The 14,568-nt window shown below is 41.1% G+C and overlaps 3 protein-coding genes across 6 annotated transcripts in view; all 3 read right to left on the reverse strand.

Annotated features, from left to right (window-relative positions):
• Positions 1–14,568, reverse strand: part of IFNAR2 (interferon alpha and beta receptor subunit 2) — an 844,054-nt gene that overhangs the window by 332,684 nt on the left and 496,802 nt on the right. The window lies entirely within an intron of this gene.
• Positions 1–14,568, reverse strand: part of LOC306805356 (uncharacterized protein) — a 77,772-nt gene that overhangs the window by 40,309 nt on the left and 22,895 nt on the right. The window lies entirely within an intron of this gene.
• RCAN1 (regulator of calcineurin 1) overlaps positions 1,675–14,568 on the reverse strand; it is a gene marked incomplete at its 5' end in the record, with an annotated part of 37,094 nt that continues 24,200 nt past the window's right edge. For 2 of the 3 annotated variants that reach the window (XM_079312991.1, XM_079312992.1), the window contains 3 exons: positions 1,675–4,416; positions 7,011–7,170; positions 13,496–13,669. In XM_079312991.1, the coding sequence (XP_079169117.1) occupies positions 4,256–4,416; positions 7,011–7,170; positions 13,496–13,669 (495 nt within the window). In that variant the 3' untranslated portion in view covers positions 1,675–4,255. The remainder of the gene's footprint in view (positions 4,417–7,010; positions 7,171–13,495; positions 13,670–14,568) is intronic. The other variant, XR_013775182.1, reaches the window with a different exon arrangement.

Genomic DNA, 14,568 nt, shown 5'->3' on the forward strand with positions numbered 1-14,568 from the left:
AGGAAATGCTTCACACTCACAATTCAGTCCCACTTCAAGGCTCTGATCCCAGAATATTCAAATTTTCAGGAGCATCCAGTGCCACCCCAGCAGCATCAGCATCACCCCAGGGGGCACAGCCAGACTCCTCCTGGACATCCCAGAGACAGGGACTCCAAACCTCCTTGGAACTTCATCCCAGTGCAGGGAAACATTGAATTTAGTAAATCCTTTAGTCATGGCATGGTGGAGTGATCCCAGAGTTATGGAAGGGACCTTAAATCCCACCCAGTGCCACCCCAGCCATGGCAGGGACACCTCCCAGTGTCCCAGGCTGGAACTGAACATTCCAGGGATCCAGGGGCAGCCAGAGCTGCTCTGGCAATTCTGTGCCAGGGGCTCTCCACATTCCCAGGCAAGATTCCTTCCCAATTTCTAATCCAAACCTACTCTCAGTTGGGCACCATGAGGAATTTTTCCCCAGCTCCCCCTTCCCAGGATGTGTTTTCCAGCTCCAAAGGAACTCCAAACAAAAGGAATTCCTGGCAGGAATACACACACACACACACCTCATGACAAAGTCTGGGATGTGACAGTTCCCATTATCAATGGGAATTTTGTCAGGGAAGGTAATTCCAGCCCTGCCAGCCCCATCCTGTTCCTTGGCACTGGAGTCACCTCTGTGCTCCTGCCTCACTCCCTGGAACATTAAAAATGTGGTTTTATTTGAAAGCTTAATGTCAAAATGTTCTTCACCAGTGTCTTGGGGAATGTCTTTATCTTTCCAGATCCAATTAGGAATTATTAAAAGCATTAACAAGGAATAATTCACTGGAAAATGTTTCTGAAGTGTGTTGGGCCAGGCAGGATAAAAGCAAAAATGAAGAATTGGAGCAGGCAGGTGATGATGCCAATGCTGGAATTGTTCAAAATGGTTCAGGTAATTCCAGAGCTGCTGGAGTTCATTCCATCCCCACCCCTGGCAAGTCTGGACTCAACAAGAATTCTGATCCAGTTTTAAATAGCAAAGTCACCACACTTGGAGCTTCACTGGAAAACAGAACTGATTAAAAACCAACTTTGGTCCTTTAGAGGTTGTTGCCTTCACCCTGAGAACAAGGAAGGGCTTGAACTTGAACAGAAATTCCTTTTTCCATCTCTACCCACAGCAAAACCTTCATGATTTTCCTTAGTTGCTTTTGCAACAAAAGGACTTAAAGTTATCCACTGAAAACTGGTGTATTTTCATATCCCAGGAGCTTCAAAAACTATGGGATCATGGAATATTTTGGGGTGGAGCTCATTGCACCTTCCACTGTCCCAGCCTGACCCTGGACACTTCCAGGGATGGGAAATCCACAACCTCTCTGGAAAAACCCCAGATTATTCATTTTTTAATAGAAATATTTAATGTATTATGGTTGCACAGGGATTACTCTGGAGCAGGAAGATGTTGATACTTTTATTAGGAACTTGAGGCACAGAAGAATGAGATTTTCACTGGAATATTCCCCCCTGGGTTTAATTCATGAGCAGACTCTCACATTTGGAGATCATGGAATTCTCTGAAGGCTGGAAAGCTCTCCTGGGAATCAATTTATCAGGGCCTGGCACAACATTCTGCCTCTCTGGAAGCTGAAAATTCCCATTTTGGAGCTGAACTTGGAGTGGTTCCATGCAGAAAACACCAGGACATTTACAAGAAGACAACAAAATATTTTAATTTCAATCTGCCCCGTGCTATACAAGTGTATAAAATACCAACTAAGCATCCATTGGAACATTACAAAAATAAAAGGACCAGAAAAAGCAAGCAGCACACTGGAGGTGGCAGATCCAACCAGGAACACACTGTGAGCATCCCAAAATTTCCATGGTTCCCACCTCAGGCAGGGATCAGGTGTTATAATGATAAAAATCTGATTTATTGATGGCTTGAATGGAAAAGCAGCTCTGTAAAAAAACACTGCAGCCACCTGGGTTTTACTGCCAAACTCATGCTTTGATTTTGCATGGAAAAAAAGAAGAGAGGACAGGAGTTATTCCCAATGTTTTCATGTCAATGTGGTGAGAGAAAGTCCAGCAGTCACTGGAGAAACATGGAAAAGTCTTGGAAAGGCTTCAAGGCAGTTGTGGCAAACCTACAAAGTTTTTCTCCATTCTTTTATTTTGGGTGGTGAATGCAGCAGGTGGAGGCAGCTGAGGGGAACCCAAAATAATCTGATTTTCCTGTGTGTGCAGCTCCAGCAATCCATGGAATCAGCTCTTCCCAGCAGCTCTCACTCAGACACCAGGAGCAGGTTTTGTTCCAGTTTCCAGGCAGTAACAATCCAAGCTAGAGCAGAAAATTCAGTATATTCCTGGTGTCCAGGCCCAGATTTTGGGTTCCAGTCAGGAATTCCAGGCCTTCCAGAACACCCTGTTTCCCTGCACCACAGCCTGGAATGGCTCCACTCTTTTCAAAACAAATATTATTAAAAAAAAACCCAAAACAAGGAGTGAAACAGGAATTTCAACATTTGCTTCAACCTCTTCTCAGACCAACAAAAGCAAACCAAGAGAGAGCCACAGTTTGATTCCTAAAAACACCAAGAGAGGCTCAAAGTTCCCTTTTCCAACAGCCCAAGTGGTATTTTCCATGGATAGCAATTCCCATCTCTTCCAAAAAAATCCTGAATCCTGTTTCAAGGTGAGGATCTCCAGTTTAAAAATCAGTAATAAAATATTTCTGCCATCTTTTTTTCTTTGAAATTTGCATTTAGGAGCCTTTAAACACAGCCATAAAAAAGCCCTAAAGCTTCTCCCACACATTCCCTGCCTAAATCAGCATTCCTTGGCATCAAGCATTTCATCCCAGCTGAGTTTGGAAGCAAAGCTCACCAAGTTTGGATTTTTTGGATATCCAAAGCCAGTAGAAAAAAGATCCAAGTGTGTAGCTTGGAGTAGGGATGGACAAGGAAAAGGCACTCCAGCTCTCCTCACTGCTTCCTGCATGGAATTTTCCAATCCCTAACAAATCTTTACTCACCAAAAATGCAGATTTTCCTTTTTTTTTTTTTTTCCCACTGGAAAAATCTCCCTGCTCTGAATATGCACCATCAGCACTATTTGAGTCCTTTTTTTTTCCCCCCTCTCAAGTCAAAACTCCCAAACAAAACTTATTGAAGATATAAATTACCTAAACTTAAATAATTCAAACATGTATTCCAACAACTCTCCTATTGCACTTTTTTTTTTCCATTGCTTTGCCAGGTAAAAACTTCTCTGCAGGAATTTCAAAGGTTAAAATTTTAAAAGTACAACTTCCAAAGCACCAACAAGCAGGTGCTGGAGGAATTGGATCCTGCTGGAAAACGAGTGCCAATAAAACCAAATATAAATATATCATGTATGTACAAATCCAGGAGGAATTCTGGGATGCTGAGATAATAAACACTTGAAACAATTCCCAGATTTCCAAAAACTTGGGAGAAACTCTAGGAAAAAAAGCAAATTACTTTAGAAGACTAAGAAGAAACATGCACAAAACCTAGTGTAAGAAAAAGGCTTGAAATCCCAAAAATCCCATAATCTTTCCAACCCTGTTATCCCAAGGTTTTCCAAACACCCAGCAGCTGGAGGATTTATGGGAGCCACAACAAGGAAAGTTGTTTTTCCTCCAAAAGAGCCCAGTTTGTCCTGTTGAATCCCAAAATGTCCCATTCTCCCATCCTGTGCTCCCAGGGATCTGGGAATTCACTCAGCCAGACTGAGCTGGAATTCCTTCAGCTGGAGCAAACTTGGATTGGAATTCCTTCAGCTGGAGCAAACTGAGAATGGAATTCCTTCACTTGGAGCAAACTGAGAATGGAATTCCTTCAGCTGGAGCAAACTGAGAATGGAATTCCTTCACTTGGAGCAAACTGAGAATGGAATTCCTTCAGCTGGAGCAAACTTGGATTGGAATTCCTTCACTTGGAGCAAACTGAGAATGGAACTCCTCCATTTGGAACAAACTGAGAATGGAATTCCTCCATTTGGAACAAACTGAGAATGGAATTCCTCCATTTGGAACAAACTGAGAATGGAATTCCTCCATTTGGAACAAACTGAGAATGGAATTCCTCCATTCCAAACAAACTAAGAATGGAATTCCTCCATTTGGAACAAACTTAGCTTGGAATTCTCCTGCAGCCTCCCCCAGAGGCAGCAGCTGCTGTTCCCTGGCTGCTTTTTCCTGCACATCCTGGGAGAGCAGCAGCTCAGCTCAGCTCAGCCAGGCTGGGCTCAGCTGGGCTCAGCTCAGGTGGGCAGGGCTGAAGTCAGGCCGGCGGGTCTGGATGATTTTGGGTTTGGGTTTCCTGCCCTGCTCCTGGTCACTGTCCTGGTCACTGTCACACACGTGCACCACCACGCTGGGGGTGGTGGCAGTGGCAGCGTGCAGCTCGTACTTGTCACCTGCAAGGGAAAAGAGAGGGAAATTCCACTGGGAAAGGGTCTGGGGGCTTGGGAATGGGGGGATATGGGAATGGGGGGGATATGGGAATGGGGGGATATGGGAAATGATGGGGGGATATGGGAATGGGGGGATATGGGAATGGGGGGATATGGGAAATTATGGGGGGGATATGGGAAATGATGGGATATGGGAAATGATGGGATATGGGAAATGATGGGGGGATATGGGAAATGATGGGATATGGGAAATGATGGGATATGGGAAATGATGGGATATGGGAAATGATGGGATATGGGAAATGATGGGATATGGGAAATGATGGGATATGGGAAATGATGGGGGGATATGGAGTTGGACATGGGAAATAATGGGATTGAACATGGAAATAATGGGATTGGACATGGAAATAATGGGATTGGACATGGGAAATAATGGGATTGGACATGGGAAATAATGGGATTGGACATGGAAATAATGGGGTTGGACATAGGAAATAATGGGTTTGGACATGGGAAATAAGGAGGTGGGATATGAGAAATAATGGGGTGGGATATGGGAAGTAATGGGGTTGGACATGGAAATAATGGGGTTGGACATGGGAAATAATGGGGGTGGACATGGAAATGGGATTGGAAATGGGAAATGGGGTTGGACAGTGGGAAATAATGGGGTTGGACATGGGAAATAATAGGGTTGGACATGGAAATAATGGGGTTGGACACAGGAAATGGGACTGAACATGGGAAATAATGGGATTGGACATAGGAAATAATGGGATTGGACATGGAAATGGGATTGGACATAGGAAATAATGGGGTTGGATATGGGAAATAAGGAGGTGGGATATGGGAAATAATGGGGTGGGATATGGGAAATAATATATTGGAGATGGAAATGGGGTTGGAGATGGAAATGGGGCAGCAAGAAGGGCTAAAAGGCAGCAGGTGGAGCATGAGGGGTTTGACTTTGCATTTTCCAGAATATAAAAATTATGTATACAAAATGTAACAGATAAAAATGGGAATATATAAAATTATAATATTAAAAAAGCATATTTTATAAAAATTATATTAAGAATTATAACATATAAATATATAGAAATCATAATATAGAAAACTCATAATATATAAAAGTATATAGAAATAATAATATATGAAAATTATATTTAAGATATATCTACAGTATAATGTATAAAATATATAAAAATGACAATATATAAAAATTATTATAAGCAATAATTCTAATATAAAAGTTAGTTTATGAAAATTATGCATAAAATTATAGTATCTAAAAATTATATATAAAAATTATAATAAAAATTTATAGATAAAATAGGGTGTTTAAACTATATATAGAAAATTGTATTTAAAAACTGTATTCTATAATAATCTATAAAATCATAATATAGAAAAATTTTAATATATTAAAATTGCATATAAAATATATAAAACATAAAATTATATAAAATTATATGCAAGTATTATAATATGAAAAAATATAATAAAAATCACATATAAAATTATAACATATACAAATTCTATATAAAAATTATAAATAAAAATTATATACAAAAGAGGGTATTAAGAATTATATATAAACATACTTTAAAATTATAATCTAAGGATGTGTTTTCTATATTTTATGTTATAATTTCTTATATTTATATTAAAAGAATGTAAAATGAATATATAAAAATTATAATAGATAAAAATTATATATAATAGGATATGAACATTGTATATATAAATATGTTTTAAAATTATAATATATGAAATCTGTTTTAGATGCTATGATTTATTAAATTTATATTTTAAAATGATAACAAAATTTTAAATAAAAATTTTAACAGAATTCATATGAAATAAATAGAAAGAAAATGAGTAGATATAAAAATAAATGGAAGAGATGAATAGAAAGAAAAGATAAAGAAAAGATGAATGGAAAGAAAATATAAAGAGAAAAAATATAAAGAGAAAAAATATAAAGAGAAGAAATATAAAGAGAAATAATATAAAGAGAAGAAATATAAAGAGAAGAAATATAAAGAGAAATAATATAAAGAGAAATAATATAAAGAGAAGAAATATAAAGAGAAATAATATAAAGAGAAAAAATATAAAGAGAAAGATACAGAGGAAAATAGAAATAGATAGAAATAGAGAGAAAATATAAATAGGAAATATAAAGAAAAATAAACATAAAGAAAAATAGAAAGGAAATACAGAGAAAGATAAAGAGAAAAACAGAAACAGAGAGAAAATATAAAGAGAAAGAAAATATAAAGAATAACAGAAAGAAAATAGAAATAAAAAGAAAATATAAAGAAAAACAGAAAGAAAATACAAATAAAAAGAAAATATAAAGAATATAGAGAGAAAAATAGAAATGGAAATATAAATATAAATAGAAAAAATAAAAATTAATATAAATAAAAATATAAAAAATAATAAATAGAAAGAAACTATTAATAGAAATAAGTATGGATAGAAATAAACCGAAATAAAAATAAAAATTTCTTGGAACATTTTAGAAATTCAGGAAGCTTTGAGGTGTTTTTTTCTCAAACAAAATGGTGTTTTTTCTACTTTCTTACCTGGTCCTAGCTTGGAAATTGCATAGAGGAGGTCGTAGTTGATGACTGGGGTGGCATCCTGCACCTGCTGCCAGTCCACAGGGGGGGAGGCAGGGGGGGAGATCAGGAACTGCTTGTCTGGGTTTGGGGGGGCCAGGTGGGAGCTGCCAATGTGCAAAGTCTGGCAGGGAAAGAGTTAATGGGGAGAGTTAATTAATGGGGAGAGTTAATTAATGGGGAGAGTTAATTAATGGGGAGAATGAATGGGGAGAAAATGAAAAATGCCTGGGAAGGGCAGGAGAAAACCAGAGCTCAGGGTGGTAGCAGCAGAGAGGAAAATGAAATTCCAATGGGATGTTCTTCACTGGAAAAATGGAATTCTAACAGGATGTTCTTCCCTGAAAATGGGATTTTCCTGCCTGGAAATCTAAATTCTAATGGAATGTTCTTTCCTGGAAAGCTGAAATTCCAATGGGATTTTCCTGCCTGGAAATCTAAATTCTAATGGGATTTTCCTTCCTGGAAATCTGAATTCCAATGGGATGTTCTTCACTGGAAATACCAAATTCCAATGGCATTTTCTTCCCTGGAAATGTGAAACTCCAATGGGATTTTCCTGCCTGAAAATCTAAATTCTAATGAGATGTTCTTCCATGGAAATGTGAAATTCCAAAGTGATTTTCTTCCCTGAAAATCTGAAATTCCAATGGGATGTTCCTCCCTTAAAATCTAAATTCTAACAGGATGTTCCTCCATGGAAATCTGAAATTACAATGGGATGTTCTTCTCTGGAAATGTGAAATTCCAATGGGATTTTTCTTCCTGAAAATCTGAAATTCCAAGGGGATGTTCTTCACTGGAAATATCAAATTCTAATGGGATGCTCTCCCCTGGAAATGTGAAATTCCAATGGATTTTCCTGCCTGGAAATCTAAATTCTAATGGGATTTTCCTCCCTGGAAAACTAAATTCTAACAGGATGTTCTTTCCCTAGAAATCTGAAATTCCAATGGGATGTTCTTCCCTGGAAAAATGGAATTCTAACAGGATGTTCTTCCCTGAAAATGGGATTTTCCTGCCTGGAAATCTAAATTCTAATGGGATGTTCTTTCCTGGAAAGCTGAAATTCCAATGGGATTTTCCTGCCTGGAAATCTAAATTCGAATGGAATGTTCTTTCCTGGAAAGCTGAAATTCCCATGGGATTTTCCTGCCTGGAAATCTAAATTCTAGCAGGATATTCCTCCCTGGAAATCTGAAATTACAATGGGATGTTCTTTCCTGGAAAGCTGAAATTCCAATGGGATTTTCCTGCCTGGAAATCTAAATTCTAATGGGATTTTCCTTCCTGGAAATCTGAATTCCAATGGGATGTTCTTCACTGGAAATACCAAATTCTAATGGGATTTTCTTCCCTGGAAATGTGAAATTCCAGTGGGATTTTCCTGCCTGGAAATCTGAATTCTAATGGGATGCTTTTCCCTGGAAATCTGAAATTCCACTGGGATTTTCCTGCCTGGAAATCTGAATTCTAATGGGATGCTCTCCCCTGCAAATGTAAATTCTAATGGGATTTTCCTGCCTGGAAATCTAAATTCTAATAGGATGTTCTTCCCTGAAAATCTGAAATTCCAATGGGATGTTCCTCCCTGGAAATACCAAATTCTAATGGGATTTTCCTCCCTGGAAATGTGAAATTTCAATGGGATTTTCCTTCCTGGAAATCTGAATTCCAATGGGATGTTCTTCACTGGAAATATCAAATTCTAATGGGATGCTCTTCCCTGGAAATGTGAATTCCAATGGGATGTTCCTCCCTGAAAATCTGAAATTTCAATGTGATGTTCTTCCTTGGAAATCTCACATTCTAATGGGATGTTCCTCCCTGGAAATATCAAATTCTAATGGGATTTCCCTCCCTGGAAATCTGAAATTCCAATGTGATTTTCTTGCTGGAAATCTGAAATTCCAATGGGTTTTTCCTGCCTGGAAATCTAAATTCTAATGGGATGTTCTTCCTTGAAAATCTGAAATTCCAATGGGATGTTCCTCCCTGGAAATCTAAATTCTAATGAGATGTTCTTCCCTGGAAATTTGAAATTCCAAAGTGATGTTGCTCTCTGGAAATCTGAAATTCCATTGGGATATTCTTCCCTGAAAATCTGAAATTGCAATGGGATTTTCCTCCCTGGAAATCTGAAATTCCAAAGAGATGTTGCTCTCTGGAAATGTGAAATTCTAATGGGATGTTCTTCCCTGAAAATCTGAAATTACAATGGGATGTTCTTCCTTGGAAATATGAAATTCTAACAGGATATTCTTCCCTGAAAATTTGAAATTACAATGGGATTTTCCTCCCTGGAAATCTAAATTCTAATGGGATGTTCTTCCCTGAAAATCTGAAATTACAATGGGATGTTCTTCCTTGGAAATATGAAATTCTAACAGGATGTTCTTCCCTGAAAATGGGATGTTCCTCTCTGGAAATCTAAATTCCAATGGGATGCTCCTCCCTGAAAATCTGAAATTCCCATGAGATATTCTTCCCTGAAAATCTGAAATTGCAATGGGATGTTCCTCTCTGGAAATCTAAATTCCAATGGGATGTTCTTCCCTGAAAATCTGAAATTCCCATGGGATATTCTTCCCAGGAATTCAAACTCCTGCCCTTCAAAATCCCCAAGGAGTGACAAATGGAGCCATTCCCAAAAGGGAAAGTGGGGGAAATTCCAGCTGGGATAGAAATAATCTGGATCATGGTGCATGTCCAACACTGCTGAGCTTTCCCACTCTGAGTTTGCAGAGGGAAAAAACCTGGAAAAGCAGAAGGAAAAGCAGCCAGATTGCCCCAGCCTGAATTTCTGCAGGAGCAGAGACCAGGGAGCTACAGAGCTGCTCTGGGGACATCCCAAAAATATGGGATGGGCAGGCAGAGCCTGGAATGTGCAGCTCCAGAGTTTGGAATGTGCAGCTCCAGAGTTTGGAATGTGCAGCCCCAGAGTTTGGAATGTGCAGCTCCAGAGTTTGGAATGTGCAGCCCCAGAGTTTGGAATGTGCAGCTCCAGAGTTTGGAATGTGCAGCTCCAGAGTTTGGAATGTGCAGCAGCAGAGTCTGGAATGTGCAGATGCAGAGTTTGGAATGTGCAGCTGCAGAGTTTGGAATGTGCAGCCCCAGAGTTTGGAATGTGCAGATGCAGAGTCTGGAATGTGCAGCTACAGAGTTTGGAATGTGCAGCTGCAGAGTTTGGAATGTGCAGCCCCAGAGTTTGGAATGTGCAGCCCCAGAGTCTGGAATGTGCAGCCCCAGAGTTTGGAATGTGCAGCTCCAGAGTTTGGAATGTGCAGATGCAGAGTTTGGAATGTGCAGCCCCAGAGTTTGGAATGTGCAGATGCAGAGTTTGGAATGTGCAGCCCCAGAGTTTGGAATGTGCAGATGCAGAGTTTGGAATGTGCAGCTCCAGAGTCTGGAATGTGCAGCTCCAGAGTCTGGAATGTGCAGCCCCAGAGTCTGGAATGTGCAGCCCCAGAGTCTGGAATGTGCAGCCCCAGAGTTTGGAATGTGCAGCCCCAGAGTTTGGAATGTGCAGCCCCAGAGTCTGGAATGTGCAGCTCCAGAGTTTGGAATGTGCAGATGCAGAGTTTGGAATGTGCAGCCCCAGAGTCTGGAATGTGCAGCTGCAGAGTCTGGAATGTGCAGCCCCAGAGTTTGGAATGTGCAGCTGCAGAGTTTGGAATGTGCAGCCCCAGAGTTTGGAATGTGCAGCCCCAGAGTTTGGAATGTGCAGATGCAGAGTTTGGAATGTGCAGCTGCAGAGTTTGGAATGTGCAGCCCCAGAGTTTGGAATGTGCAGCCCCAGAGTTTGGAATGTGCAGCTGCAGAGTTTGGAATGTGCAGCCCCAGAGTCTGGAATGTGCAGCCCCAGAGTCTGGAATGTGCAGCTCCAGAGTTTGGAATGTGCAGCCCCAGAGTTTGGAATGTGCAGCCCCAGAGTTTGGAATGTGCAGCCCCAGAGTTTGGAATGTGCAGCCCCAGAGTTTGGAATGTGCAGATGCAGAGTTTGGAATGTGCAGATGCAGAGTTTGGAATGTGCAGCCTCAGAGTTTGGAATGTGCAGCTGCAGAGTTTGGAATGTGCAGCTGCAGAGTTTGGAATGTGCAGCCCCAGAGTTTGGAATGTGCAGATGCAGAGTTTGGAATGTGCAGCCCCAGAGTTTGGAATGTGCAGATGCAGAGTTTGGAATGTGCAGCCCCAGAGTTTGGAATGTGCAGATGCAGAGTCTGGAATGTGCAGCCCCAGAGTTTGGAATGTGCAGCCCCAGAGTTTGGAATGTGCAGCCCCAGAGTCTGGAATGTGCAGCCCCAGAGTCTGGAATGTGCAGCTCCAGAGTCTGGAATGTGCAGCTCCAGAGTCTGGAATGTGCAGCTCCAGAGTCTGGAATGTGCAGCCCCAGAGTCTGGAATGTGCAGCCCCAGAGTCTGGAATGTGCAGATGCAGAGTTTGCAATGTGCAGCCCCAGAATTTGGAATGCGCAGCCCCAGAGTCTGGAATGTGCAGCTGCAGAGTTTGGAATGTGCAGCTCCAGAGTTTGGAATGTGCAGCTGCAGAGTTTGGAATGTGCAGCTACAGAGTCTGGAATGTGCAGCCCCAGAGTTTGGAATGTGCAGATGCAGAGTCTGGAATGTGCAGCTACAGAGTTTGGAATGTGCAGCTGCAGAGTCTGGAATGTGCAGCCCCAGAGTTTGGAATGTGCAGCTCCAGAGTTTGGAATGTGCAGATGCAGAGTTTGGAATGTGCAGCCCCAGAGTTTGGAATGTGCAGATGCAGAGTTTGGAATGTGCAGCCCCAGAGTTTGGAATGTGCAGATGCAGAGTTTGGAATGTGCAGCTCCAGAGTCTGGAATGTGCAGCTCCAGAGTCTGGAATGTGCAGCCCCAGAGTCTGGAATGTGCAGCCCCAGAGTCTGGAATGTGCAGCTGCAGAGTTTGGAATGTGCAGCCCCAGAGTTTGGAATGTGCAGCCCCAGAGTTTGGAATGTGCAGCCCCAGAGTCTGGAATGTGCAGCTCCAGAGTTTGGAATGTGCAGATGCAGAGTCTGGAATGTGCAGCTGCAGAGTTTGGAATGTGCAGCCCCAGAGTCTGGAATGTGCAGCTGCAGAGTCTGGAATGTGCAGCCCCAGAGTTTGGAATGTGCAGCTGCAGAGTTTGGAATGTGCAGCCCCAGAGTTTGGAATGTGCAGCCCCAGAGTTTGGAATGTGCAGCCCCAGAGTTTGGAATGTGCAGCCCCAGAGTTTGGAATGTGCAGATGCAGAGTTTGGAATGTGCAGCCTCAGAGTTTGGAATGTGCAGCTGCAGAGTTTGGAATGTGCAGCTGCAGAGTCTGGAATGTGCAGATGCAGAGTTTGGAATGTGCAGCTGCAGAGTTTGGAATGTGCAGCTGCAGAGTTTGGAATGTGCAGCCCCAGAGTTTGGAATGTGCAGCTGCAGAGTTTGGAATGTGCAGCTGCAGAGTTTGGAATGTGCAGCCTCAGAGTTTGGAATGTGCAGCTGCAGAGTTTGGAATGTGCAGCTGCAGAGTTTGGAATGTGCAGCCCCAGAGTTTGGAATGTGCAGATGCAGAGTTTGGAATGTGCAGCCCCAGAGTTTGGAATGTGCAGATGCAGAGTCTGGAATGTGCAGCCCCAGAGTTTGGAATGTGCAGCTCCAGAGTCTGGAATGTGCAGCCCCAGAGTCTGGAATGTGCAGCCCCAGAGTCTGGAATGTGCAGCCCCAGAGTCTGGAATGTGCAGATGCAGAGTTTGCAATGTGCAGCCCCAGAATTTGGAATGTGCAGCCCCAGAGTCTGGAATGTGCAGCTGCAGAGTTTGGAATGTGCAGCTGCAGAGTCTGGAATGTGCAGCTGCAGAGTTTGGAATGTGCAGCCCCAGAGTCTGGAATGTGCAGCTGCAGAGTTTGGAATGTGCAGCTGCAGAGTCTGGAATGTGCAGATGCAGAGTTTGGAATGTGCAGATGCAGAGTCTGGAATGTGCAGATGCAGAGTTTGGAATGTGCAGCCCCAGAGTTTGGAATGTGCAGCCCCAGAGTCTGGATCCCCGAGGCAGTTTCTGAGTGCTGGCAAAACTCTCCCAGGTTCTCTCAGCCCTTTAAATTCTTGGAATTTGCTCATTCCCATGCAAAGTTATCCAAAAATGGGAAGTATCCACAGCCTCCAAATTCCTGGAGCTCTGGAAGAACCTTAGATTCTCTATTTAATCTGATGAAAAATGACCATGAAGGAATTCTGGGATGCTGTGATAATAAATACTTGAAACAACTCCCAGATTTCCAAAAACTTGGGAGAAACCCCAGCAAAAAAAACCATATTACTTTGGAAGACTGAGAAAAAACATGAAAAAAACCCAGTGTAAGAAAAAGCCTTCAATTCCCAAAATTCCCATCACTTTTCCAACCCTGTTATCCCAATGTTTTCCAAACCCACAGGAATCTTTAATCTCATGGGGTTTTTTTACCTGAGCAAAATAGAGTTTGAGTTCTTTTCCAAGGAATTCTGTCTTGTCCAGCTGGATCCTGGCATCTGCTGCAGACAAAGGGTTGCTGAAGTTGATTCTCACTCTTTTGAAACTTTTAAAATACTGAAAAGTGAGGTCCCTGTCATAGGGTCTGAACAGGGATTCAAATTTGGCCTGGAGAGAAAGGAGCAGAAAAGAAAATCAATATTAAACACTAATAAAGAAATGAAATAAAAATGAAAAGTTGCTAATGAGGGTAAATTTGAATGTTCACACTTGAATATTGATTATTGTAACAGCTTCGTTTCTTTTTTTCTGTCTAGAATGAAGTTTTTTATCAGTTGTATCATTAAAACAGATTATTATCATTAATAGGTGATATTACCACTTATTAGATTATTATCAGGAATAAATGCTGGACAAGATTCATTTAGCAACAATAAGATGTTGAAATGTTTCTCAGAAAATTAATACCCAAAAACCTGGAAAAAAAGTCTTTGCCCAAATGTGCAAATTTCAACAGAACCAACAAAAGTTTCAATGGATAAAATAAAAAAAAAAAATCCTGATTTTTAAGCTGAATGTGATTTTCTTCAGTGACTCAGCACCCAGAATTAACATCTCGTGCTATTTTAAATTTAATTTATGGCAAGTGCTTCCACTCTCCTTGCAGGATTCCAGGCCAAAGGAGAGACACTGCCAGACCCTTCCCAAGTGTTTTATTTCAAGGTTCAGGATCCAAATTTGAGGAATTTCCTGGTATTTTCTCTCCCTAAAAGCTTACTAGAAATTCAAGATAAAGCCACAATAAATATTACTTCATCAAGGGGTTTTTACTACAGTATTTTGAATTAGTAGAGGGGAAAAAAACAGAGGGAAATGATGTAAAAAGGCAGAAATTAATTCAGAATTTTATTTTCCTGCCTGAGAAGCTCTACTACACACACTGCACACAGCTGGGTATAAAATCATTCTATTTCAAAAAGATTTAAAAGATTTTACAAGAACCATGGAAAATACACCCAAAAATTGCATTTCCAAGTTCCCATTCTGTACTTAAACCCTGTGAAATC

The sequence above is a fragment of the Erithacus rubecula genome (assembly GCF_903797595.1).
Source record: "Erithacus rubecula genome assembly, chromosome: 1".
NCBI lineage: Eukaryota > Metazoa > Chordata > Aves > Passeriformes > Muscicapidae > Erithacus > Erithacus rubecula.